General features: G+C 37.1%; 1 protein-coding gene and 1 long non-coding RNA gene across 3 annotated transcripts in view; one reads left to right on the top strand and one right to left on the bottom strand.

Moving 5' to 3' along the window:
• LOC136794965 (uncharacterized) overlaps positions 1-26,295 on the bottom strand; it is a 117,221-nt gene that overhangs the window by 24,055 nt on the left and 66,871 nt on the right. The window contains exons 3-4 of one of the 2 annotated variants that reach the window (XR_010842468.1): positions 21,478-21,631; positions 20,068-20,136 (exon numbers count right to left, since the gene is read on the bottom strand). This is a non-coding gene — a long non-coding RNA (uncharacterized lncRNA). Of the gene's footprint in view, positions 1-20,067; positions 20,137-21,477; positions 21,632-26,295 lie in introns of those variants that run through there. The other variant, XR_010842464.1, reaches the window with a different exon arrangement.
• IL23R (interleukin 23 receptor) overlaps positions 1-26,295 on the top strand; it is a 53,454-nt gene that overhangs the window by 6,032 nt on the left and 21,127 nt on the right. Inside the window, exons 3-6 of the mRNA XM_059075964.1 lie at positions 3,245-3,368; positions 14,657-14,817; positions 19,117-19,262; positions 24,592-24,748. Coding sequence (XP_058931947.1) covers positions 3,245-3,368; positions 14,657-14,817; positions 19,117-19,262; positions 24,592-24,748 — 588 coding nt within the window. The remainder of the gene's footprint in view (positions 1-3,244; positions 3,369-14,656; positions 14,818-19,116; positions 19,263-24,591; positions 24,749-26,295) is intronic.

The following is a 26,295-nucleotide window of genomic DNA, read 5'->3' as shown; positions in this document are numbered from 1 at the left end:
GTAATCTATTTGATCTTTTGCAAAGTTAATTAGTTACCAGAACTTCAGAGAGAATGCTGTGGAATAACATAGCCCAAAAGACTGACAGTTGGCTTTTAGGATGACCAAATCAGTGATAACTGTCTGAAACCAGAGGGAAAAAATAACTTCAGCACAGATCACTGAGGGACCCCAACTCAATCAATATCCAAAATGATTTAAATTTATGTTTCCACAGCTACCTCCTTCAAGGCTCAAAGAAAACTTAAAGGTTTCTTTTATCCTACCTACTTGGAGTCCAGTTTCTCCCCATTGTAACTTGATACTACAACTCACCAAAATACTCTAAATCATTTTAGTGTGTTCTTACTGTTTGAAAACACATTTTTTTTTGTTTTATTGTTTTTTTTTCTGAGAAGGCCAAGTTAAAGTTTTATTTTTATTTTTTTAACATCTTTATCGGAGTATAATTGCTTTACAATGGTGTGTTAGTTTCTGTTTTATAACAAAGTAAATCAGCTATACATATACATTTATCCCCATATCTCCTCAAAAATATGTTTTTTAATTGTAAAATCAAATTGCATTCATGTAGAAAGTTTTTAAAATTTTGGACCAACAAAAAAGAAATACCCATCATTTCTATAATCCCATAATCTCACTACTAACAGACTCCCTCTTTAATAATTTGGAATATGTCTTTCAAGTTTCAGTCTTTTTCTCTCTCTCCCCTTCTCTATCTCTCTGTTTGTCTCTCAAATGAGATCACTATACTATACTATTTTTTTCACTTTATCATATGGCCAGTACTTACTTACTTAATTAAACATATTTCTAGTGCCTTCCAAAGGCCATATACTTAAACTGTCTTCTACAACTTTGTTTTTGGATGTATTTTAGCAGTGTATTTTGGGGTGTTAAGTTGATCTCTAATTCTTCCATTATTAGGAACAACACTTTAAGAGGCAAACCCTTTTTAGCCAAATATTTTTGTATATCTATGAACATTTCAATAAGGTTGCATTCCTAGATTTAAAATTGCTGGGTCACAAGATATTGCTTCCACTTTTAAAGATTGTGATATGTAAAGTGCTCTCCATAAAGGTTGTATCAATTTGCATTCCCACCAGCAGTGTGTTAGAGGATTTCCCTGAGTTCATTCCAATACTGTGGGTTAACATTTTTCAAAATCCTTGCCAATTTGATAGATCTAAATGACATCTATTATTGGTTTAATTTGCAATGAGGATAAATTTTTCATATATTTATTTCTTCTTTTATAAGTAGTATTCTTGGTAGATGATTTACAGGTGAAGTGGAAGAACATATTTGTATTTAAGATAAAGCTTTGGGTATAACTTCAGGTGCATAAATGTCTGTATTTTTATTCTTTCTGAGCCCCCATCCTTTCCTTTTTTTTTTAATTGGAAAGAATTACCATTTTCTTTTTCTTTTTTGGGGGGCGCCTGAAGTGGAAGTGTGGAGTCTTAACCACTGGACCGCCAGGGAAATCCCTCTTGTCATTTTTTGAGTAGTCAAGTTTCCCAGGCAGTATTGCAAATGTAGGCACAAGCTGAGAGAGACACACCTGAAAAGTGAGCATATGGTAAACACTCAGTATTTCCAAACTTCTTTTTATCGCAATTCTTGGTAATTTATCATTGGATGATGCATCTGAAATTCCAGATGCAGTTCTATAGTTGCTGGGGTTTCATAGTCTTCAGAGGCTCCAAGGGCTCAAACAATGTCATTAGAACTCTCTCACCTTTTCTCATTTCTTGGGTTTTGTTTTCCCCTGTGTTGGCTTCATTCTTAAATAGACTGTTTCACTATGACAGCAAGATGGCCATCAACAACTCACAGCTCACATGTTACTCAGAGATAGCATTTTCAGCAGGGGAGAAGCACCTGTTTTTACAATGGATCCAGAAGAAGATCCTTGGATAACTCTGATTGGTTCATCTTGAGTCATGTGTTCATTCCCAAGGGAAATACTCTGATTAGTTAGCCTAGGCCAAGGGTACACTTCTGTGTGACTGACAGCCCTTGGCATAGGGGTGGAGTGGAGATGAGGTTGGGAGTGAGGGAGATGTCAATTCTCAAAGGGAAAGATGGTAGCAGACAAAAACTAACAATATTCCCCATAATAGGGCCACTCGGAGAAAGAGTTAAGGGCATGGGAGAAGGGAAAAAGAGAGAGAAACTAGAAATAGAATTCTGTGAATGCCAAAAATTTTTAATCTTTTTTTATTGTAGTAAAATGTACCATTTTAACTATTCTTAAGTGCACAGTTCTGTGGCATTAAGCATATTGTACATTCACGTCACTGTGTAACCATCACCACCATCCATTTCCAGAACTTTTTCATCTTGCAAACCCAAAACTCTGTACCCATTAAACAACAATTCCCCATATCCCGCATCTCCCCAGCCACCATTATTCTGCTTTCAGTCTCTGTGTGTTTGACTGTTCTAGATACCTCCTATAAGTGGAATCATATAGCATTTGCACTTCCATGTCTGGCTTATTTTATTTAGCATAATAAAAGTCCTCAAGGTTCATCCATGTTGTAGCATGTCAGAATTCCCTTTCTTTTAAAGGCTCAGTAATACTCCATTGTATGTATGAACACCAAACTTTTAAAGTGGGTAGTGGAATAGGTGCTGGAGAAGTAGACAGTTGCCAGAGCAGAAGAAAAACACCATGGAGAACCCTTTCACAAGACCCAAAAGGCAGAGAGGTTTCAAGGGGGGAGTGACTAAAATAGCAAATGCTGCAGAGGTCAAGCTCAATGATGACTTCACAGAAATCATGGGATTTGTGGATTAAAAAGTCACGATGACCTTAACAAGAGTGGTTCTGGTGGAATTGCGGCTCTGAATCTTGATTGTTTGGGGTTCAAGAGTAAATGGGAGTTGAGGAAAAAGACCAGTATAATGGACTTAAAAAAAAAAAAAGCTATTATGAAAAGGAGAAAGATACGTTGGCAGCTGAGGGGAGACAATTTGGAGAGGAATTTTCTTTTTGGATGGGAGGAACTTGATCACCTTAGTATCCCCAAAGGAGGGGAGAATATAGTAAAGTATATGGAGGAAAGTAGCAATGTTTGAGGGCAAAGTGGGTTGCAAGGTGAGCTGGTAGGGATGGAATGGGGGAGGTGCTGTGTACCAATTGGTCTGGTTTTCCAAATAAAATGGAAAGTTTATCAACTAACTATAAAAAACTTTATGTTTCTATGCTCCTAAGTGATATATTTTGTTGCAGATCCACCAGATGTCCCTGACAAAGTAACCTGTGTCATTTATGAATATTCAGGCAACATGACTTGTACCTGGAATACTGGGAAGCCCACCTACATAGACACCAAGTATGTGGTGTACGTGCAGAGGTAGGTTCCCTCCTAACAGTCTAACCTGAGCAATTCCACTCCAGTCCAGCCCATGCTGTGCCTCCAGCAGAGATCCAAGAAATCAACTTTAAATATTAAAAGCATCCTTTTTATCATCAACTACCTAATTATGATCAAGGAAGCTACCAAAACCCTTTTCAGGCCATTAATATTTTCACTCTGTGGGACAATGTGTTCCATAATCTTTCTATTCTTTTTACTCATTGGAGGTAATTGGGGGCAAGGGCCTAATGGGATACAGCACAATACAATTTTAAAAGGATCTTTGCTCAAATCCCAGCTCTATCCTCCTTCTAGGGTTTAGGCAACTTAATCTCTCCAGATCTTCATTTCTTTATCTTTAAAATGGGTTTAAAAATAAAACCTAATGCACAGGGTAATTCTAATTATTTAAGTGGAATTTGGCTTTTTAAGTGTGTATCACTGTACCAGGTCCATAGTCAGCACTACATTCATGGTAGCTATTAGTTATTAATAATGACCCCCCAATCTTAAATTTGGTGTCTGTGTAGGCTGACCATCTTCCCTGGTTTGCCTGAGACTAAGGGAGCTATCAGGACACAGGACTTTCAATTTTAAAACTGAAAGTAATAATTGAATGAAAGTAATAATTTTCTAATTGGAGTTGAGAAGGGCTTTGTGGAAATGCTCTTTAGTTACGTTCTAACAATAACCAGACTTCAGGAGCCAGACAACCATGCAGCCAAAATCTCTTAAGTTTTATGCTTAAAGACAAATAATTGATCATAAAAGTTATATTACTTCATACTAAATTAAATTGGGAGAAATGTATCTTTAGTTTCTGCTATTCAGAAACTGCAAAATAGGAAAAGGTTGATGTGAAAAAAATCTTTTCCTTCCTGAATGTACATAGTTCAAATGTTTCACTGTTAGAGTAGTTCCTCAGAGCTACTGAGACTGTCTCCTGGGCTATAGTCCTCAGTTTGGCTTGAATAAAACTCTCTTCTATCCCTTAAAAAAAAAAAGTTTCACTGTTACATCCAAACTATATCCATGTATGTCAGTCTTTGTTGGTTTCCTTTGCTAGTGTTAAAGATGGAAATAATACCATTAATTTGGGGGAAAAAATTGTGGGCAAACTGGGCTACGTTGGTCACCCAATCCTTGTTTCATTTATTTTTTTTTAAAGAATGCCTTTAGTTTTGTACAATTGATCCTCGAAAAACGCAGTGGTTGGGGTGCTGACCCCTTCGTGTAACTTTTGACTCTCCCAAAACTTACCTACTAATAGTCAACTGTTGGCCAGAAACCTTACTGATAACATAAACAGTTGATTGACATATTTTGTATGTTATATGTATTATATACTGTATTCTTACAATAAAGTAAGCTAGAGAAAAGAATATGTTATTAAGAAAATCATAAGGAAGAGAAAATACATTTATAATACTGTACTGTATTTCTTGATACTGTAAGTTAATGTTGTCTGTTTACAAAATTAATCATCTCTTAGTACTGACATCAAAAATGAAAAGATTGGGCTTCCCTGGTGGCGCAGTGGTTGAGAGTCTGCCTGCCAATGCAGGGGACATGGGTTCATGCCCCGGTCCAGGAAGATCCCACATGCCACAGAGTGGCTAGGCCCGTGAGCCATGGCCGCTGAGCCTGCACGTCCGGAGCCTGTGCCCCGCAATGGGAGAGGCCACAACAGTGAGAGGCCACAACAGTGAAAGGTCCGCATACTGCAAAAAAAAAAAAAAAAAAAAAAAAAAAAGTAAAGATCATGTGAAAAAGAAATTCATGTTTATTTACAGGTGTCACAATTCATGCATTGATAGGGAAGAAGCAGCAATGATTGCTTTATAATAGCCTAGTATAACTGATATGATCGCTTCATAGTAGCCTAGCCTATACACTAATGAATGAATCATTATAAAATTTTTATGGCATACAATATTGCAGTCATATTCATAATACAGCATTGGAAACTTTGTTACATTTTTTAAAAAACCACTTACCTGTGATGATAGTCCGATAAGCAGTTTCACTGGTTAGGAAAAATAGGCATACTGTATGGTAATGTAATTCTTTGAAAGCAAAGTTATAGAACAGTAAGAAAGTAACACATTATTAATTTTATATTAAATATCACTCACTTTATGCCTATGTAAGGATAGACTAGTATCTACTAGCATCTACAAATATTTTATGCATTTATAACACACCTAAGTTTTTCTTAATTTTTTGATATCTCTAGGCTATGCAGTTCATCTGTGAGTTTTTTCAAATTGTCGCAAATCTCCTAAAATTTTTCCAATATATTTATTGAAAATAATCCACCTATAAGTGGACCTGCACAGTTCAAACCCATGTTGTTCAAGGGTCAACTGTATTTTTTTTTTTTTCTTTTGAGGTACGTGGGCCTCTCGCTGTTGTGGCCTCTCCCGTTGCGGAGCACAGGCTCCGCACGCACAGGCTCAGCGGCCATGGCTCACGGGCCCAGCCGCTCCGCGGCATGTGGGATCTTCCCGGACCGGGGCATGAACTGACGTCCCCTGCATCGGCAGGCGGACTCTCGACCACTGCGCCACCAGGGAAGCCCCGGGTCAACTGTACTTGAAGTAAACGTTTTTTCTAGTGATTCCCAAAAGTTTCACAAACTACTTTTTCTTTTACGCTTAAAAAAATTATTTATTGGACTCCTACTGTTTGCCAAGCCCTGGGCCAAAAGCTTTATATGTGCTACCTCATTTAATACCCTATACAACCTTGTGTGGTACATATGATTATTTTTCCGATTTTTGTAGACAGGTGACTGAGGCTTAGTTAGGTTAGGTGATGCATCCAGGGCCACGCAGCTATGAGAGGGAGAGGTGGGATTTAAATCTGGGGTGGCCTGACTGCTTTCTTCCTAATTTAGTCTTTTCGGCTGAAGTGGTGTGGGAACCCAGATCACAGGGCAGATTTGAGAAATGCTATCCAGGTCTCATGATTATAGGAAAGAATAACCTTCCAATCTTGCTCTCTCTCTCCATCTGTTAGGTACTCAGAATAACTTTGATTAAGTGAAACAGAAAAAGTAACACCTCTATGTTCAAGACATTTTGGGTAAAAACTAGACAGATTTTATGAATACATTGCTAAGCCTGGGGTTACTGGCTACATGTCATGGGCAAGAAGCTCACATCTTTCACTAAGTAGAGGTATGGTCAGGTAGCAAAGGGATGATGGAAACACTGAGATCAGTGATGGGTTGTATTGTCAAATATGTAATATACTAAGCACTGTGCTCCGTACTTCATATGCCTTACATCTTCAATCCTCAGCTTAACCTTGTGCAGTAGCTATTAGAATTGTCCCCTTTACAGAGCTTATGTTACTTCCCCTTAGACATAAGGGAGCCAGGATTCTAACAGGTGTCCGAGACTTAACCAATCCTCCTTGCCTCTGGGTTAAAGTAGTTCCATCGAGATGAAAAGAGTCCATGAGGACAAGAATCTCATTGCAAAGGCAACTTTAGGAGTGTGAAAATGAGGGCAGTATGGGAGCAAACACCACAGTTTAAGCTCAAAGAAAAGTTAGATAGTGCCAGATTGACAGAGAATGCCTAGGCTTTGCTATCTCCTGCAACTTTTACTATCTCATGGACCCACTGATCTTGATTAGTTGGTTAATTCTTTTTCTTTTAATATAACAGCTTTACTGAGTATAATTCACATACCATACAATTCACCTTATTTAAAGTGTACAATTCAATGATTTTAGTATATTTAAAGAGTTGTGCAACCATCACCACAATATTAGCACATTTTCTTCATGCCAGAAAGAAACCCCATCTCCATTAGAAGTTACTCCACATCTCCCCCCAACCCTCCCAGCCCTAGGCATCCTCTGTACATTTGCCTACTTTGGACATTTTATATAAAAGGAATCATACAATTTGTGGTCTTCCATGACTAGCTTCTTTCACTTAGTGTAAGGTTTTCAAGGTTCATTGATGGTGTAGCATGTATCAGTACTTCATTCCTTTTTATGGCTGACTAATGTTCCATTATTGTATGAATATATCACATGTATCCATTCATTAGTTGATGGACATTTGGGTTGTTTCCATTTTGGGGGCTACTATGAATAATGCTCTACTAACATTCATGTACAAGATTATGTATAGACATATGTTTTCATTTCACTTGAGCATATATTGATACTTAGGAATAGAATTGCTAGGTCATATAGTAACTCAGTTTAAACTTTTGAGGAACTGCCATACTGCTTTTTTTAATTGAAGTATAGTTGATTTACAATATTATGTTAGTTTCAGGTGTACAACATAATGATTCAATATTTTTATAGGTCATATTCCCTTTAAAGTTATTGCAAACTAATGGCTGTGTTTCCCAGTGCTATACATTTTTGTTGCTTATTTATTTTATAAATAATAGTTTATATCTCCTAATCTCATACACCTATCTTGCCCCCACCCAACTAGTAACCACTAGTTTGTTTTCTATATCTGTGAGTCTGTTTCTGTTTTGTTACATACATTTGTTTTATTTTTTAGATTCCCCACGTAAGTGATAACAGAGTATTTGTCTTTCTCTGTCTGACTTATTTCACTAAGCATAATACTCTCTAGGTCCGTCCATGTTGTTACAAATGGCATAGTTTCATTCTTTTTTGTGTCTGAGTAATATTCCATTGTATATATATATACCACATCTTCTTTGTCCATTCATCTGTTGATGGATACTTAGGTTGCTTCCATATCTTGGCTATTGTAAATAATGCTGTTATGAACATTGGGATGCACGTCTTTTTGAATTAGTGTTTTCATTTTCTTCCGATATATACTCATCAGTGGAATTGCTGGATCATATGGTAGTTCTATTTTTAGTTTTTTGAGGAACCTCCATACTGTTCTCCATAGTGGCTGCACCAATTTTCAATCCCATCAACAGTGTACTAGGGTTTCCTTTTCCCCACATCCTTGCCAACATTTGTTATTTGTAGACTTTTTGATAATAACCATTCTGACACGTGTGAGGTGGTATCTCATTGTTTTGTTCTGTTTTGTTTTGGCCATGCCGCATGTCTTGTGGGATCTAAGCTCCCCGACCAGGGATTGAACCCAGGCCCTCGGCAATGAGAGCGCGTAGTCCTAACAACTGGACCGCCAGGGCCCCTCTCATTGTTTTGATTTGCATTTCTCTAATGATTAGCAATGTTGAGCATTTTTTCATGTGCCTGTTGGCTACCCCTAATTTCCTATTTAGTATGATAAAAATGTTCTCCTAATATTTTATAAGATTATTATATACCTCTTTTAAAAGCCATTAATGCATTAACAATTATATCTAAATTATTTACACATGGTTTTTGAGGGACACATCTTCTTTATCAAGTGAGGAATACTTGCAGTAGTTATGAGTACTGAAATTGTTCTCAGTACCCAAAAAGTCACTTTGAAAGTCTTAACAATAGATTTATTAAAGAGCAAACTGTCAGAAATATCCATTGGAAGGAGCGCAGGCTTTAGAGTTTTACGTTTGAATTCCAGTTCTGAGACTTATCATTTAGATGTCTTTTATGGTACAAATATCTGAAAACCCAAGTGCAGTGACTTAAAAAGACAAGGCCATAGTGGTAGGTGGTACGGAGCTAGCATGTTAATTCAATGATACCCAAGGAACCAGGCTCTTTCCACTTTTCTCCTCTGCAGCCTTTAGTGTGTTGGCCTTAATCCTCAGATGCTACACATCCAGGCTTCTCATCCAAGTTTCAGGAAGGAAAGAGGTGAAGGGAAAAGGACATTCTCCCATGGACTTCCACTTGCATCTCATTGGCCAGAATTGAGTTACATGTCTACTCTGTCAGGATGGGAACCTCAGAGAGGGGTGTTATGGGTGGAGTTCAGTACTGTCATCTAATAGTATCTGTCACAATTGCTAGCTGAGGGATCTTGGTAAATTTGTTTAGCTTTGCTAAGCCTCAGCCTCCTGAGAAATGAGTATAAGTAATACCATACTGAGTGCATAAAACTTACAAGAAAGCAAATTATAAGAAAAGGCTCACAAATAGGAAAGCTTAGAAACTGACAAAAAGGCGATGTTAGAATATTAGAACATTAGGGTGAAACTCAAGTCTGACTCTCTAGACTTGTTTGATTAGTTCCAAAATCGAAACCTGACTGATTTGGGAGACAAGATTAATGTAAAGCCATAAAAAATGATCACTTACAGGATATTATAAAAAATAGCTTTATTTACGTTATTTTCAAGTAACAGTAATTTTGGACAGATGACTATCTAGAAAGATTGTTAAATGTGCTCTAATAAGTAAGACTAATCTTCTAGCTGTTGTACATATGTCAGTAGTAAAGTCACTCATTTATTCAAACTAGAAATGTAAACCCAATGTGGGCAAGAATTTTTGTTTGTTTTGTTCATTGCTATATTGCTTGAGCCCAGGATGAGGCCTGGCACATAGTAAGCGCTCAATAAACACTTGTTGAGTGATTATTCTGATAACTAGAAATAAACATTTCCTGCATCCTCCCTTCACAATCTAGTTAACTAATAATACTACAAGGTCCTATATATTAAAAAAACTTTTTTTACTGTCTTTTCTGAAACCAAGAGCAAATTATAGCCAAACTCAGGCAAACCTAACCCAAATTCTGACTTGACTGAGTCCAGATTAATGGAGTTTTACCATTTTTAAAAAAAAACGTTATCATATGTTATCATAAAATATGTGAAGGGTTACCATAAAAACAAATGTTCTCCTCTAGCAAATTCAAAGAATGTGCTCCTATAAGCACAGACAAATTGGAAAAGAAAATAAACATCTGTTTGTCTTACAATTAATTAAAAAATGAACCCACGAGTTGAGAAAAATTAGAGAAATCCATTTTTCTAACTTATGGTTAAGAAGGCCTTTCCCCCTAGGAAAAAGGTGAGTTATAATGAATTTTGTGGTTGAAGTGGTATCAGATTTAAAAAGCCTTTTCTAGATCCTGGGTTCTCAGGGTATTTTCCACTTGGGCAGATAGGTAGAGATCAGCATTTGCAAGGTTTCACTTCCAACTCATGTGGTTCTGTTTTCCAGTAAAATCACATATAGAGAGAGGCATTTCACCTCAGCCCACCCACTTGTTTCCACAGTGGCAGAAAGATGGCATTCCCTCTATGGCAGCATAGGGGGCATCAGGGCCTCCGTCTGGTGTTGGATTGAAGTTGTAAAGTAGAGGAATTGTGTCTGTGTTGCTTCAAGAGTCTTCTTTCTCCCCAGAACCTTTGTGGTGACCCCACCAGCAGAGCTGCATGTCCATTCACATACACTCCTCAACCCCTTTGTATTTTGCTATGTACCAGTGGGTGGTGATAGAAAAAAAAAAAAAAAAGAATCTCTGCTAATAAATATCTACTTACTGTTGTCCCATTACGCTCAACAGCTTCATGTAAATATGTTCTTTCTTTATCTTGGATACTCTGGCAACGTCTGGCACAGTACCTTCTACTCAACAAATAACTTATTGAATGAAAATAAGTGCATGATGGCCCTTCATTCTATTTTATTCAAGTCAATTTAACAAATATTTATTTAGTATTTCATGTCTTCTTGGAACTATGTTAAATGCTAGAAAATTTTTTTAAATACGCAACATGTCCGTGCATGACAAGTTTATAAACTGTTTAGAACAGCACCAATGGTAGAATTTTCAGGTACTATGAAAGACCAATAGGGTCTTTTAGTTTTAATGAGACCCCTAAAAACAACTGCCTACTCTTCCAGTTCATGAGGCCTGCTTGTTTTGCCACATCTTCCTCTCCATATGCATATTCATTATAACCAGAGTTCTTAGATATGATTGCAAATATATTTGAAGCTGTGATGTTATATGTCTACTGAGGTCAATAATCAGTTCACATGTTAAAATCCATCACCTCACCGATTCTGCACCAGTGTTTGGAGAGCTAATTGTGGCTGGGGACAAACACAAACTTACTGACTGATATCACTTTATGTTCATGACCACTCACCTCAACTGGACCCAGGAAGCCACCCAGTAGTCCTACTGCACTTCACTGGCCAAGTCACTCCCCCACTCACCAGGTAATTATTTCATTACTCTTTCTCTCATCTCTAACATCTTCTCCCCTTCTTCACTCTATTGATGACCTGCTTTCTATTTCACTGAGAAAATAGGAGTAATGGGAAATACCACAGCTTTCCTCATCTGCTGACACACTGACATCTGTACCCACATACTTGGTCTTCCCTTCTAGTACTGTGGATGAACTACCATTGCCCTGATGCCAGCTCTCCACTGTGTACTAGATCTTATCCTGCCTGCCTACTAGAGGACATTGCTCCAACAATACTCCTCTCTTTCTTCCGTATCATCACCTTTTCTATCTTTACTGGATCTCCTCATTGGCTTTCAAAGTTGCTGTAGCATCTGCTCTCTTGAAAATACAACCCTCCCTTGGTCCTTGCCTTCCACTAATCTATTTCTCTGCTCCTTCTGTGGCAAGCTCCTCAAAAGAGTTGTTTGTACTTTCTGCCTCTACTTCCTCTCTTTTCATCATCTCTTTAATCTAGTCGCCCTTCACCTCCAGGTCTTAGCAGTGTCACTAATGACTTCCCCATTGCCAGATGCAATGGTTTATTCTCAGTCCCCACCCTCCTTATCAGGAGGAGTTACTATCAGGAGCATTTAAGTTAGCTTTTTACTTCCTTCTTTTGGCTTTCAGGACAGCACTCCCTTTTGGTTCTCCTCCTACCTTCCTGGATGCTTTTTCTCAGGCTCTTTTGCCAATTCTCCTTTATTCCAGTAAGGTAATGGTGACCCAGAGCTCTCTCCTAGGACCTCTTATTATCTCTATCTACACTCATTACCTAAAAGATCTCACTCAAATTTATGGTGTAAAACTCCCTAATCTATATCTCCAGTCCAGATATCTTTCCTGAAATGCAGCCATCATTTATCTAACATCTTACTCAATATTTCCTCTTAGATGTCCAAAATGTATTTTCAAGCTAACACTTTCAAAACCAAATACCCAGTTTCCTTTCCCCAGACTCCTATTCCCTATCTCAGTAAGTGGTAACACCATCCTTTGCAGTATTCAGGTTAAAATCATTGGAGTCATCCTGGATTCCTCTCTAACACGCCCCCCATTCAAAACCTATTGGATCTGTCTTTAAAAAACTGACTTCTCACTGCCTGGTCCAAGCCATATCATCTCTCACCTGCGTTAGTAAACTGGTGCTCTAGCCTTCACCTTTGCCCTGCTACAGTCTATTATTCACACGTAGTCAGAGTAATCCTTTTCACATGCACATCAGATGTCACTCCTCTGCTCAAAATCTCCCATTTCACTCAGAGATCAAAGGCAGCATCCTTCCATGGCCTTATGTGACCTTAAAATGCCTTCTAAATCTCCCCCTCCTCTAGGACTCTCTGATATCATCTCATCCCTTTCCATCCCTCAGTCTACCAAGCCTCAATGACCTCCTTACTGTTCTTGAACAGGACAGGCAAGGTCCTGCCTCAGGGCTTTTGCATGTGACCTAGAATGCTCTTCCTCCAAAGAGCCACAAGACCTGATTCTTTACTGCTCTAGTGTTACCTTCTCAGATGTTCAGATAGGTCTTCCCAATCTCCCTAAAAAAAAAAAAAAATACCCCCACACCTACATTTGGAGGAATCATGGTAAAAGGGATAGGATACAGATTTTGAATTGAAACTGGTTCCTCCATTTTCCAAACATTTTTGGGGTGCCCAAAGTGATGTAGGGTCTGTAAGAGGCACTAAGTTACTAAGGCTATAAGCTTGGAGAGCCTGGCTTAAGCTCTTTTCAAGCCCTATGTCCTCATTTCGATGATGGAGCTGATACTACCTATCACAAAAGATTGTGATGAAGATGAAATGAGGTAACAAATATTCTTTCAGCTCCTTCATTTGCCTGCTTAGCATTTCCTAACCTCTTTCTTTTCTCTTCTGAATGTTTATCACCATAAGACATATTATATATGTATTTGTTTCCACCAGAATGTGTGCTCCACAAAGTTGGGACTTTACCTGTTTTGTTCACTGTGGTAGCCCCAGTGACTAAAGTAGTGCTTGGAACATAGTGGGTGTTAAATAAATATTTGTTGAATGAATGATTAAATTAAAAAATACCGTTCACCATTATCACCACAAATCAGCAGTGTTTATTAAAAATCTATTAACTACAACTAGGATTAGGTGCAATGGAAACTTCAGAAAAATATAAATCATGCTGACTCCCTTCAACAAATAATCTGTTATGTATTAATTAGCACAAGAAAAAAAGAAACAGAAGTAAGAAATTTAAAAAACTTTGTAACATACAGTTGTATGCAAAAATTGTCCTAAAATATATAGTCAGTCATTACAATTAGATTCTTCATCTAAAATAGTGCTTTGTGGTCTAGGTGCTGATATGAGGGGTAGACTTTAAAAGAAGAATTAAATTGCTTAGTAGCTATGGTTAATGTCGGTTAGAGAATACATTTCCATTTTGACTTGTGGTCTCAATGCGTGTGATAAAAGAATTAGCCACAAACCAATTAACAACATGTGTGTGGTTTTCTCTACCTGGAAAATATTCAAAGATGCCCTACTTACACATAGTTGCCATTCTCTTATTTTCACATTTGAATACTTATTTACCATGAAGTTAGCATTCCTTATTACAAAGCCCTTGCATGGAACCCCTGTGCAATGCTCTTTCTCAGAGGGAGCTCATTTACTTCAAGCCATGTCCACAGCTGCCCTTCCCAAAGAGGTACAGTAGGCACAGTACCCAGGGCTCGCCATACTTCCAGAAGTCTACAAGATGTTTAATTGCATTTAAAATCACAGGAAAAAATGAACCATTAGGTCAAAGAAAATGGTTTAATATGTGATATTAATATAGTTGCTTTTATATCAGCAGTTGTGAAACATAATCTATATGAATATGTGTGTGTGTGTATATATATATATATATATATATATATATAAACATAAACATACCTACACACATATAAACTTTTTTATGTTAATAGAAGAAGGGGTCTATGAAGGCAAAAGTGCTTAGGGCCCATGAAAGTCATACTGTGACCCTGGATGGTCTTGACTTTGTTGTAAAAAATTCTAAAAGTGAAACCAATTCTGATTCATTTTTAAGTAAAAGGTTGCCTTCTGAAAGCAAGCTAAAAAGATAGCATCAAAAAAATTGAGGAATAATTAATTCAAACCAACATAACTGGTGATCATAATCTTTTTTTTAAAGTTTAGAGACAGAAGAAGAACAAGAGTATCTCACTTCAAGTTATATTAACATCTCCACTGATTCATTGCAAGGTGGCAAGAAGTATTTGGTTTGGGTCCAAGCTTCAAATGTACTGGGCACGGAGAAGTCAAAACAAGTGCAAATTCACCTGGACGATATAGGTAAAGAATAAGAAATTCTGTAATGGCTTTACAAATAAACAACTAATTTGTTCTGACCTAATCAAATGAAGTTGAGATCTGAAAAGAGTTTCCCTAAAGTTCCTGAAGATCATGATACAGAAAACAAGAATTACCCATAAGCCATTGCCTGAGACAAGCCAAAGATAAGTAAGGCTACCATTGTGTTGTATATTCTTCCAGTCTTATTTTTACATGGGGTATGTCTTTTCACAATATTTACTGAGAACTTCTTATGTTTAACCATTGTTCTAAGGGCTAGGGAGAATGAGATAGACAAGGAAGATACTTCTTGTCCTAAATATCTTGCAATCTACCAGGGAAGAGGGAAAGAAATAAGGATTATAATAAAGTGTGATGAGTCTTATGTTGTGAGAAACACAGCAAACTAAAGCATTCTACTGTATATGCTATTTTGGAAGTTATGTTTTTGTTTGATTTTGTTTGAAAAGTTCTACAAAAAACAGAAAATTGTGGAGAATTATGTAGACATCTCTAGGTACACCAGCCAGATTCAACAAAAGTTAACATTTTTTGCTTCAGGTATTTTAGAACTTGCCTTTAAAAAAATAATAATATAGAATACATATTTCTATTAATTTAATCTATAATCTTTTTATTAATATCTTTAATTAGTCCCTTATTATTGTTCTCAATTTTTCACCATCATAAACTACACTGCCATGGACAACCTTTTGGCTGAATTTTTGCATAGTAGTTGTTTTTTTCCTTAAGATAACTTCCAAAAAGTGATTGCCCTTGAGACTTTTACAACTATATCCTAGTCCTAATGCCAGAGTACAGCCAAAGAGCACCAAGTGTGAATCACCTTCTCTTTGGAGATTCTAGTGCCAATTATTCCTGTTTTTATTATTAAAGTTGATTTCAGTAGCTAACATTTATGGCACACTTTCTTCAGTGCTAACTGCTTTTATATACATTATCTTATTTAACCCTCACAACAGTCCTATTTTGTAGAAGAGATTATAATTTATACATGAGGAAACCAATGCTAGGTGGCATTAGAAGAAGTTGAGTTTGCAGAGCTAGGAAGCCTCTAGTTCTAGTATCCTCAATTCCTATCCTCAGTCTTTATTTAAAGCACACTTTAATGTGTCTGACAACTTTCCTGCTGATTAATGTTCTAGGGGATGTGACACCTCTTGGGGCACAACACGGATATCCTTTGGGGACTACTGGGATCTTGTATTGGAACTAATATCTCAATATCTCAACTAAGCTGAACTATCTCAACTAATAAGATTGGTCTAAAAATCTTTCCTTATGCTATGAATATTGGCTTTGAAAACAAACACTTCTGACTACGGTGATGAATAGTAACTCCATTGTACTGTATATTCTTGGAGTTATAGCTCTGCACATTTTCTTTTTTTTGCGGTACGCGGGCCTCTCACTGTTGTGGCCTCTCCCGTTGCGGAGCAGAGGCTCCGGACGCGCAGACTCAGCGGCCATGGCTCACAGGCCCAGCCACTCCGCGGCATGTGGGATCTTCCCGGCCCGGGGCACGAACCCGTGTCCCCTGCATTGGCAGGGGGACCCTCAACCACTGCGCCACTGGGGAAGCCCCTCCACATTTTTGTAAGTTTACATTTTGAGGTAGGATATAGCCATAACATGCCCTTATCTTAAAAACAGGTTCCCCTCAATGGATTAATGATGTTTAAAGGCTATTGTGTTCAGTATCATTTTGGCAGTATCATTTTTAGGAACTAGATTATTACTATTAGTATTACTGCTATTATTACCATTGTTATCTTATTATGATCTTAGTGTCATTGCATCCATTTATTGAACACCTATAGTGTTCCAGACAATTAACATGCAAATCACATTTAATTCTGAAAACAATCATGCATGGTACCACTGTGCCCATTTTATAGATGAAGAAAGAGATAAAATAATTTTCTCAAAGCACATAGCTAGTAAGGAGGAGAGCCAGATTTCATCTCAGATTTGCCGACTTGCTGTAGTTAACCACCACCCCACCTCCCATAAAGGAAAAAATCTCATCTGGCTGTCACCTCCAAATCTGCTTTTCACACTGAACCAGGGAGCCTCTTGTTTAGAGTTACTCCACCTCTTCCTCTTCCTTCTTTCTCAGTATCGCAAAATGGACTCTTAGAAACTCAGGCTGAAAAGCACAGGTTGACAGTGTAGGAGGCTACTCCCAACAGAGCCCCTAGGTTATTAACGGATAAACTATATTCATTTGTGGCACTTTAAGAATAAGACATTGCAAGTTAGATATATGAACTGTTCTATGAAACTGAAGACAGAGGACTCTCCTGGGAGCAATTTCCACATAACGGCTATGGGATTGGTCTTTAATTAAGTTAGGAAGATATGCTGAAAGGCAGGGCTGAATTAATAGTGCAGTAACACTGCCAAAATGACATGTGAGAGGAATGCTTAAACTTCTCTTATAGAGAAATAAGTTTCAATACGGAAAATGCAGTGCCTTCTGGCTGCCATTTTGAACATTAGTTCTCCCCACTGAATAATTATAAGTAAATACATGATGTTAGAAAGATACCAAAGAACTACAATATGGTTCTTTATTTCAATATAAGTGGAAACTAAAGATATGGCATCTACGATGGAATTGACGGTTTTTAAAAAAAATGTAAGATCTAATGGGAATGTATGAAACCAAAGCAATGAGAGCAAAAATTCAACATTCTGAGTCTTGTGTAACAAACTAATGTTCAAGTACATATTACATAACATGTCTGTATTTGAAAAATATAAGCTCATTCAAACCTAAACCGTCAGATCTCTATTGCATTGATCTACTCTGTGCTAAGACTCTATCTTAAACCGGACTTACTGTTCTATCTGCACTTCTCATAGGACTAAGCAGACTTTTGCTTCCTCCCCAGAATATTTCTTTCTGCAAAAAGGTCTCGGAATGCTTGTGCTGTTACGACTGTGGCAGGTCACACTCAGAGGTGGGAGACAGGAGGGGGTAGGTAATTTGTAGCCTTGAGTGTGCTTAAATGGTCCCAAGTGGTTTCAGAGTTGTGGAGATCCACTTCCCTGACTCTAGAAATCTCTGAATTCTGATTCTTATTACAAGAAGCTTAAACTAGCAAAAGGAAACCACCTATGGAATTCAGATGATAAAACTTCAGTATGGTAAGCTCTTTAATTAGATTAATCCTGCTACTACTATTACTTATGTTCTATACTGGGTTTAGCCCAAGGATTTTATTTTAGGTCAGTGCTACTAGAAAGCAAATCTTTAATTTTTATATTTTTCTATAAATGATATATCTGTGCACATAATTTTAGATAATATTATTCATTGAAAATAGAACAAATTTCCTAAAGAATACTTTACAAACTTAGAATAAACAGAAAGGAAACTAATTCATAGAGAACATTAAGCTGTAATAATGGCCTCTAAAAACACACATACAGGTTCTTGAGTTCTTTGTTAAATGATACATATAACAAAGTTATAGGTTTTCACTGTTCTAGTATGCATGTAGGAGGAATGGGAAGTGCCCATGATTTTATTCTGTTCAGAGAGAACAAAGTTACAAGAATTTACACAGTTTAGAAATACAGAGCTTCCAGTTACACCATTACACCTAGTACAAAAAATAACTAGTAAGATAACCAATCAGAATTTCAGTTTCCTTTTGAAAATCGTAATCACAGAACACAGCAATAATTTGTAAAGTCTTAGAGTCTTGTGAGACTCCTTGTTCAAATCATACTTTCAAGTACAGATTTATTTTAATAGATAACAAAACAAGTTAGCAATAGATATAAATATTCATACAAGTTTCCCCATGACACAAGAGAATAAAAATATTATTGTGAACGATCTTAATTTTACATCTTACCAAATTAGATTCTCTGAACTAAATTTAGGATGCAAAACATCATTTCTCCCTAAACAGATGGGGGAAAGAAGAGATATCTTCTTTACCTCCTTTTTACATTCTTTTGTTAATAGGCCAGGCTTCAGAATTTCATTAGGTTGGAATACAGGGGAGTATGAGGTGGAAAAGGACAAGACAGAGCTCCATTTAACAGAAATGGAGAATGGGTGGAATAGAATTTTACTTAAGAACAGCAGTTTTCTCCTACATAATAGATTAGAAAACAAGAAAAAAATTTCATATTAATTAGATCATGAGATTTTTTTTTTGGTACTTTGAGTTTTAACATGTCTAAATATTGATGAAAAAATATTGATTTCTCCCTAGGCAAGTTTTAAGCTGATGGATTTCTGTTTTTGTTTTTCTTTAGTGATACCTTCTGCATCCATTATTTCCAGGGCTGAGGATATAAATACTACAGTGCCCAAAACCGTAATCCACTGGAATAGTCAAACATCAATTGAAAAGGTTTCCTGTGAAATGAGATACAAGGCTACAACAAACCAAACTTGGAACGTAAGCTAACTTTCACTATTCTTTTGCATGTAAGTGAGTGAAAGAAAAGCCAGTCAATAGTCAGTGACTACAGTGGATGTATAATGATCTAGTTTACATGATTTTATCTGATTGTTCATGTAATATTCAAACCACTCTACTTTTAATAATGATGCTTCCAAATAGAGAGGTGTTTCCTGAAAAGGTCTCTTGTCTTTTGTAAACTGCTAAATAGACAAATGTCCAACTAGGACGGATTCATCTATTTAGCTCCTTGTAATTCACTGTCTCTTAGGGTGAAATTTGTATCAGTGATTATGAATATAAAATGTAAGTATTCTATGCTGAAATTTAACAGCCATCCAGGGAAATAAAATCTGTTCAAAAAGCTTCAGATTTATGGGTGTCTCTTTTTAAATGAAAAATGTGCAATCCAAAATGTAAAATTTGTTATATTAGTCTTAGATGAGCATAAGGTAAAAAGTGAATGTCTAGGCAAACTAACCATCCTGAAGTACCAATGGTAAGTTAGCGTCTTAGGAGAGGCATAGGTACAAGGTTCATTAATAAAATCACATCACATGACAGCACCTGTGAACATTATAATAAAAACTCACTAATTTGAACCACAGGGTAACACTAGCCTGACTGAAGAAAAAGTACCAATTTTAGTGTATTTGAAAACAAATGCCATTTTATTATTTTTAAGCACAATAAACTGCCATTTAGTCAAAATAATTAATGAATGGAGTTTATGGCTTTGCTTAATTGTTATGTGTCATGCATGAATTTACCAGTTTTCAGAGAGTTAAGTGAAATGATATGTATTTATTCTCTGGTGATTAGCATGGCTCCAAAGTCTTCATCACTCTGAACACGAACGATATTGGCTTTGCTGTAGAACAATATATTTAAAGAGTGTCAAGAAAATGAGGGTAAAACTATACTGATTTCATGACATACTCTAAAGACTACTCTTTAAAAAGAAATCCTGGATTCCAAGTTGTTTATTTACCCTTGTTAATGTACATGAGAAATGTGACCTTTTAGTTGTTTAGATTACACTTGGATGCAAGTCCATGTTCTGCAACATTTGGTCAGTAACCAAATGAAGATACTGCTGGACTCGTTGACTAAATAACTGTGGCATTTGTGTGCACAGCAACCCCATGCTTGAAGCCTAGGACAAGCAAGATTAAAAACTTCACAGCCAATCTTTTGCATATGTGGAATTTAAGTAAATTTGGAAACAACCCAAATGAAACTCTCATCCTAGATTTTGAGTGGATGAGGCTTTACTCTAAAATAAGACACCTGGGTAGTGTCAGGGTCATAGGATGATATTGAGAATATGAAATTTCTTTATTTGGCATAATTAGGAGGAAGTAATAAGCTATAAGAATGTTTAGAAAATAGAAAGGAGTTACAGTATCAGTATCTCTGAATAGATTTTCAGAAACGAACTGTTTTCTTGTTGAAATTCTTGTTCTCTGCTCCCCTTGGTGGTGCTACATATGCCACTGTGAGACTTGGTAACTCAGGTAAATCTGAGCTCCCTTTTCAAAACCTTCTCTTTATCAAAAGCAGGCAAATGAAGGACCTGAAAGAATATTTGTTACCTCATTTCATCTTCATCACAATCTTCTGTGATAGGTAGTATCAGCTCCATCATCGAAATGAGGACATAGGGCTTGAAAAGAGCTTAAGCCAGGCTCTCCAAGCTTATAGCCTTAGTAACTTAGTGCCTCTTACAGACCCTACATCACTTTGGGCACACCAAAAATGTTTGGAAAATGAAGGAACCAGTTTCAATTCAAAATCTGTATCCTATCCCTTTTACCATGATTCCTCCAAATGTAATTATTCACATAGATGACCCAAGTCCAGTTGGTAACAGCCAGAATGATGCTTTGTTTTTTACATTTGTTACCCATCAGTTTCATCTGGATCATGCATAAAATGTTGTCTTTACCTCCTTTGTAAGGAGACAGGAAGCGAGAGGACTACCGTTTGCTCTTCCACCTCAGCTCTGCCTACATCAGATAACTGATGGAAGGAAACTCTTTACTTCAAAGTGGCAGACAGCTATGCAGAAAGCCTTGTGGCTAAGCACATAGGCTCTAGAGTTCAAAGCCTGGCTCTACCACTTTCTGGTTGTGCAGCCTTGGGCAAGTTCCCTAGCTTCTCTGGGTCTTGTTATTACCACACCTAAAAGAGGGATAAGATAAGCACCTACCTCATATGGTTTGGGGGATAATCAAATGATGGAAGAAGCTAGCCCAGAGCCTGGAATAGAGTTAATGTTCAGTAAATGCTGGCTGTTACTGTTCCTCTTCATCTTAACCTCCAGGAGAGCCATGCAGCAGGTACGGTCAAGCCAAGGAGCCCACCTGAAAATCAAAATCAGTGCATTGAGGGTGTTTTCAGCTGTTTTTAGCTAAGCTGCATATAAATTACGAGGTATCAGCCAGTCCTTCAGGTGAACCTGCAAGGCTTACACCATGGGGAGAATATCTACTTGTTGGTTATCTCCATGGACTGTCTCCCTACCTCCCTGGCATCCCTGCCCACTTCTGTGTACCTTATCTCAGGAACATTTGCCATGTTGTTTGTATTTACCTGTTAACACGTGTTCCCATCCTTTAACTATGAGCCCCTGGAAGACAGGACTGTTCCACAGTCATTTTTGTATTTCCATTGATATTTATAATGTCTGGTTCACACAGATAGTATTTTGACACATTAGCTATTAGTATTATTATTATTTGCCTTTAATGGTGCCAACAGCAGTGATAGTAAAGTAGGGAAATCTTGACTAGAAGTTCAAGTGAATGGATTAACAGTGACTGGAGTCTCTGATTAAGCTAGACCAGGGTATTGGGAAACTTTTTATTCAAGGGCCAAATAGTAAACAATTTAGGCTTTGCAGGGCATAAGATCTCTGTCCCAACTATTCAACTCTGCATTTGTAGCATGAAAGCAGCCATAGACAATATGTAAATAAATGGACATTGTTGTGTTCTAGTAAAATTTTACTTTTGGACACTGAAATTTGAATTTTATATCATTTCCATGCATCATTGAAATAGTCTTCTTTGGATTTTCTTTCAACCATTTAAAAAATGTAAAAACTCTTCTTAGCTCATGGGCTGCACAAAACCAAGCATTCACTTTTTTCCTGGAATGGCTAATAGAACAGCAGGCAGATAGCCAAGGTTCAAATCCTTGGCGTTTGCATTTCAAAAGTGTAAGTGCTAGTATAGGACAGAAGACTTGTAAGAACATGTGATTAATCATGACTGGCTTTCTCAATCCCCATCCCCCTTCCCTCTCACACCAAAGAGTAGATAAAGATTCCTGAGCAGAGAGAGGAGGAAATGGGTGAGGGGAAGAGGTTGATAAGGAGGAAGAACAAAAAGAGTTTAGACTTGGGTGGTTACTGAGCAGGACCCCTCATCTGGGCCATGCCCCAGTTGGGGAGTCAGAGGAAGTTGGGATTATAGAACTCTGAATAGGTTGAGATTCTCCCCTTCACCCAAGGATGCTCCCAGAAATTTAGGTGTAACCCTAAGAAAAGAGGTACCTCAAAATGATGGAGATTAAGTTTCCAGGCCTCACGCCTTCAGAATTGAGGCTCTAAAAAGAAAGCAGCTGCTATAAAAATAAAGTTATATTTCTGGCCCTTGAGGTCATACCCTCTGCACAGGAACACAGTTAGGTCCAGCTCTCTCAATGTCCATTGTAGCCTCTGAAAGTATCATTTTGAAGGTACCATCTTCAGCTTGCAAGGCCCTAAGCGGGCACCTGGTTGGCCTCTTAGTAGAAACAACTGTTAACAGTTCCATAAAATTCTTCTTTCTATTTTAGAACTCTGGCTGTACTTTAGGGTATTTCTCTTCTTAGAGGACTTATCTATAAACATAATGGCAAGAGACATATTGGAGAACAGCAACTCCCCTCCAAAAGAAGCTCATATGAAGCAGGGTGCATATGGAAGTCAAAATTCTGGCACTAATAAAATCTCTCCTGGCACAGGGAGATCAGCTGGGTGCTTTGTGACCACCTACAGTGGTGGGATAGGGAGGGTGGGAGGGAGGGAGACGCAAGAAGGAAGAGATATGGGAACATATGTATATGTATAACTGATTCACTTTGTTATAAAGCAGAAACTAACACACCATTGTAAAGCAATTATACTCCAATAAAGATGTTAAAAAAAAAAAAAAATCTCTCCTGGATCCCAGTAGACTCTAGGGGCCTTCAGTCATATTTAGAAGAGCAGAAAATTTCAAGAGCCGTGGGTAGAAATGTGGCTTACGGAAACTCTGAATGATATCTTTCAGGAAACGTGATATCCCAAAACAGATATTTTTATGATTTTTACATTTTCAATGCATTGCAAGTTTTAAAGATTTATGTTAAGACTGGGTTTTTAACATTAGAATCTCTAAATGACGTGTATACCTTGTTGTGTGGTGTGTTTTAATCGTGATAGTTTTAACTTTCTCTTTCATGGTGACTGTTTTCTCCCAGTTGCTGAATAAATGCATTTCTAGACTTTTTTTATGTTTCAATTGTGCTTCACTTTTTTCAGTAGATCCACTATTACAACACACTAAGGTGCTGTGTAAATGCCTTGGTTTTTCCCTCCCATCTGAACCAGCTTGTCTGGGGGTCCTTTTTCATTATATTTTATAGCAGGTTGTAGTCCCAGAAAAATGATTTTTAAGTTTATCCCTCAGTTATTTTCTTGCTTATCTTCCATTGGATTTTCACGTTTCAACAGTCTTAAATGTTTTGTTTTGTTTTCTCATATATATATGAGAAAGGATATATATATATCCTTGTAGAATGCATAGATCTGCAATAAGGACCAATTTAACAGCTTAGTTTGTAGGTAATTTTTTCCAAAAGTCATCATTCACAAGTGAAATTATTTCATCATTCAGGAAGAATTATTGATCTAAATATGCAGCTGAAGAGAGGGAGAGAGAGAGGAGGGAAGAAAGACTGAATTCAAACAATTGCTATTATGTCCCCCTTTCTCCCACCCTATTAAACTCAGCTGTTCCAAAATTAAGAATATATTACATTTTGGAATTTCTTGATATTTAAAAGCTTGAAAGAGTGGTCAAACACTAAGCAACATGTATTTCACTTTTAAGGTTAAATGACATGTATTTGATTATCTTTGGCCATCTTTTATACAAAGTAGCCTATTCCTCTCTGTTTTCCCAGGGTCCTGGAACATAATGTGTCCCATACATTTCTGCTAAATGGAATAATTGTTTTAAAAGCACACTGCATCATTTCTTTATGGTATTTCACTATGGTTATTCATCCATTTTAGGTTAAAGAATTTGACACCAATTTTACATACGTGCAACAGTCAGAATTCTACTTGCAGCCAAACACTAAGTACGTATTTCAAGTAAGATGTCAAGAAAAAGCTAAGAGGTACTGGCAGCCCTGGAGTTCACCCTTTTTTCATAAAACTCCTGAAATAGGTGAGTGTATTTATATATTTAATCTCTTAGGCTTCTCTTTTGACTTCTGTCTCTTTTCTAAGTATATATTTGTTTCTCCTTAATTTCCATCAAAATCAACAAAACTATTCTAGGGCAGGTGATAACATTTAAATTGTCGTTTTCCTTTGATTTTGTTAAGGCTGACTACAATTTGTGTAATGGTTCTCAAATATTCCAGGGCATAAAAACCAATAAAAACCACCTGGGGATGCTTGTTTAGTATGCATGGGATTACGTAATTCTCTTCTCAATAAAATCTAGCTGAGCTATTATCTTTAGGTATTTTCCTGCTTTTAATATTATTCGTTAAATTTTCTAGTCATTTACACGTCGTTCAATAAAATCTTAGTCAAATAGACTCAATTGTAAGCAAATAATAAAATAAATCTATAGTAATTTTCATAATACTCCATAGTGGCCCCATTATCCTGAAGATGTCTCCCTACTGTAGGTAGCTTATACACTAGATTAAAAAATTTTTTTTCAGAACTGAAGTACTTAATTGTAATCACAGCATTGTTAATATCATTCTTACTATTATACAACATCTTGGAATTGTGTTTTATGTTTTCAAAACACTTTGACATACGTTATAAATATTGATGGACACCAAATAAGTAGAAGGTGCCAAGAGCCAGGCAAGCTAAGAAGTTCTTTTTGGGGCTTCCCTGGTGGCGCAGTGGTTAAGAGTCCACCTGCCGATGCAGGGGACATGGGTTCGTGCCCCGGTCCGGGAAGATCCCACATGCCACAGAGCGGCTAGGCCCGTGAGCCATGGCCGGGAGAGGCCACAACAGTGAGAGACCCGCATACCGCAAAAAAAAAAAAAAAAAAAAAAAAGTTCTTTTGGTGCCCCCTACTGCCAAAATCTCAGAAACACATTATTAAGGGAATCATTTACAATACTGGTTATCAGTTCTTTTTTTAAAGTAATTTTTTAATTTAAGGTATTCTGTTTTAAGTTGATATTGTTAAAATTCTTAGGACTTTAGATGCCATTTTAGAATAGTCATAATTTAGTTGATAATCTATTTTAATGAAATCTAGAATTGTTTATCAAGATTATTCAAATTGATAATTAACATTTACTTACCACTTACAAAGTACTACTATATATAAGTTTGTTTGACCTTTACATTAGTCATATTTGGTAGTGTAATTGGCATCATTTTACAAATGAGGAAACTGAAGCATGATTTGCTTCATTGCTAGTGGGTAAACAGCAGTTAAAGGAGAACATGAGTTTTCTTACCACCAGCCCTCAGTAGTCTCATCAATTTCTTTCTTTAACCAATTACAGTTGACCCTTTAACAACATGGGTTTGAACTCTGCAGATTCACTTATACATAGATTTTTGTCAATAAATGCTACAGTACTACACAATCTGTGGTTGGTTGAATCCATGGGTGCAAAACTGGGATGCAGTGGAACCAAGAATACTGAGGGCCAACTATAAATAATACGGGGATTTTTAGCTGTGTGGAGGGTCAGCACCACAACCTGTGTGTTGTTCAAGGGTCAACTA

Source organism: Kogia breviceps, chromosome 1 (assembly GCF_026419965.1).
Source record: "Kogia breviceps isolate mKogBre1 chromosome 1, mKogBre1 haplotype 1, whole genome shotgun sequence".
NCBI classification, from domain to species: Eukaryota; Metazoa; Chordata; class Mammalia; order Artiodactyla; family Physeteridae; genus Kogia; species Kogia breviceps.
The sequence above is the reverse complement of the archived record's forward strand: the minus strand, read 5'-3'. Positions and strand labels throughout refer to the sequence as shown.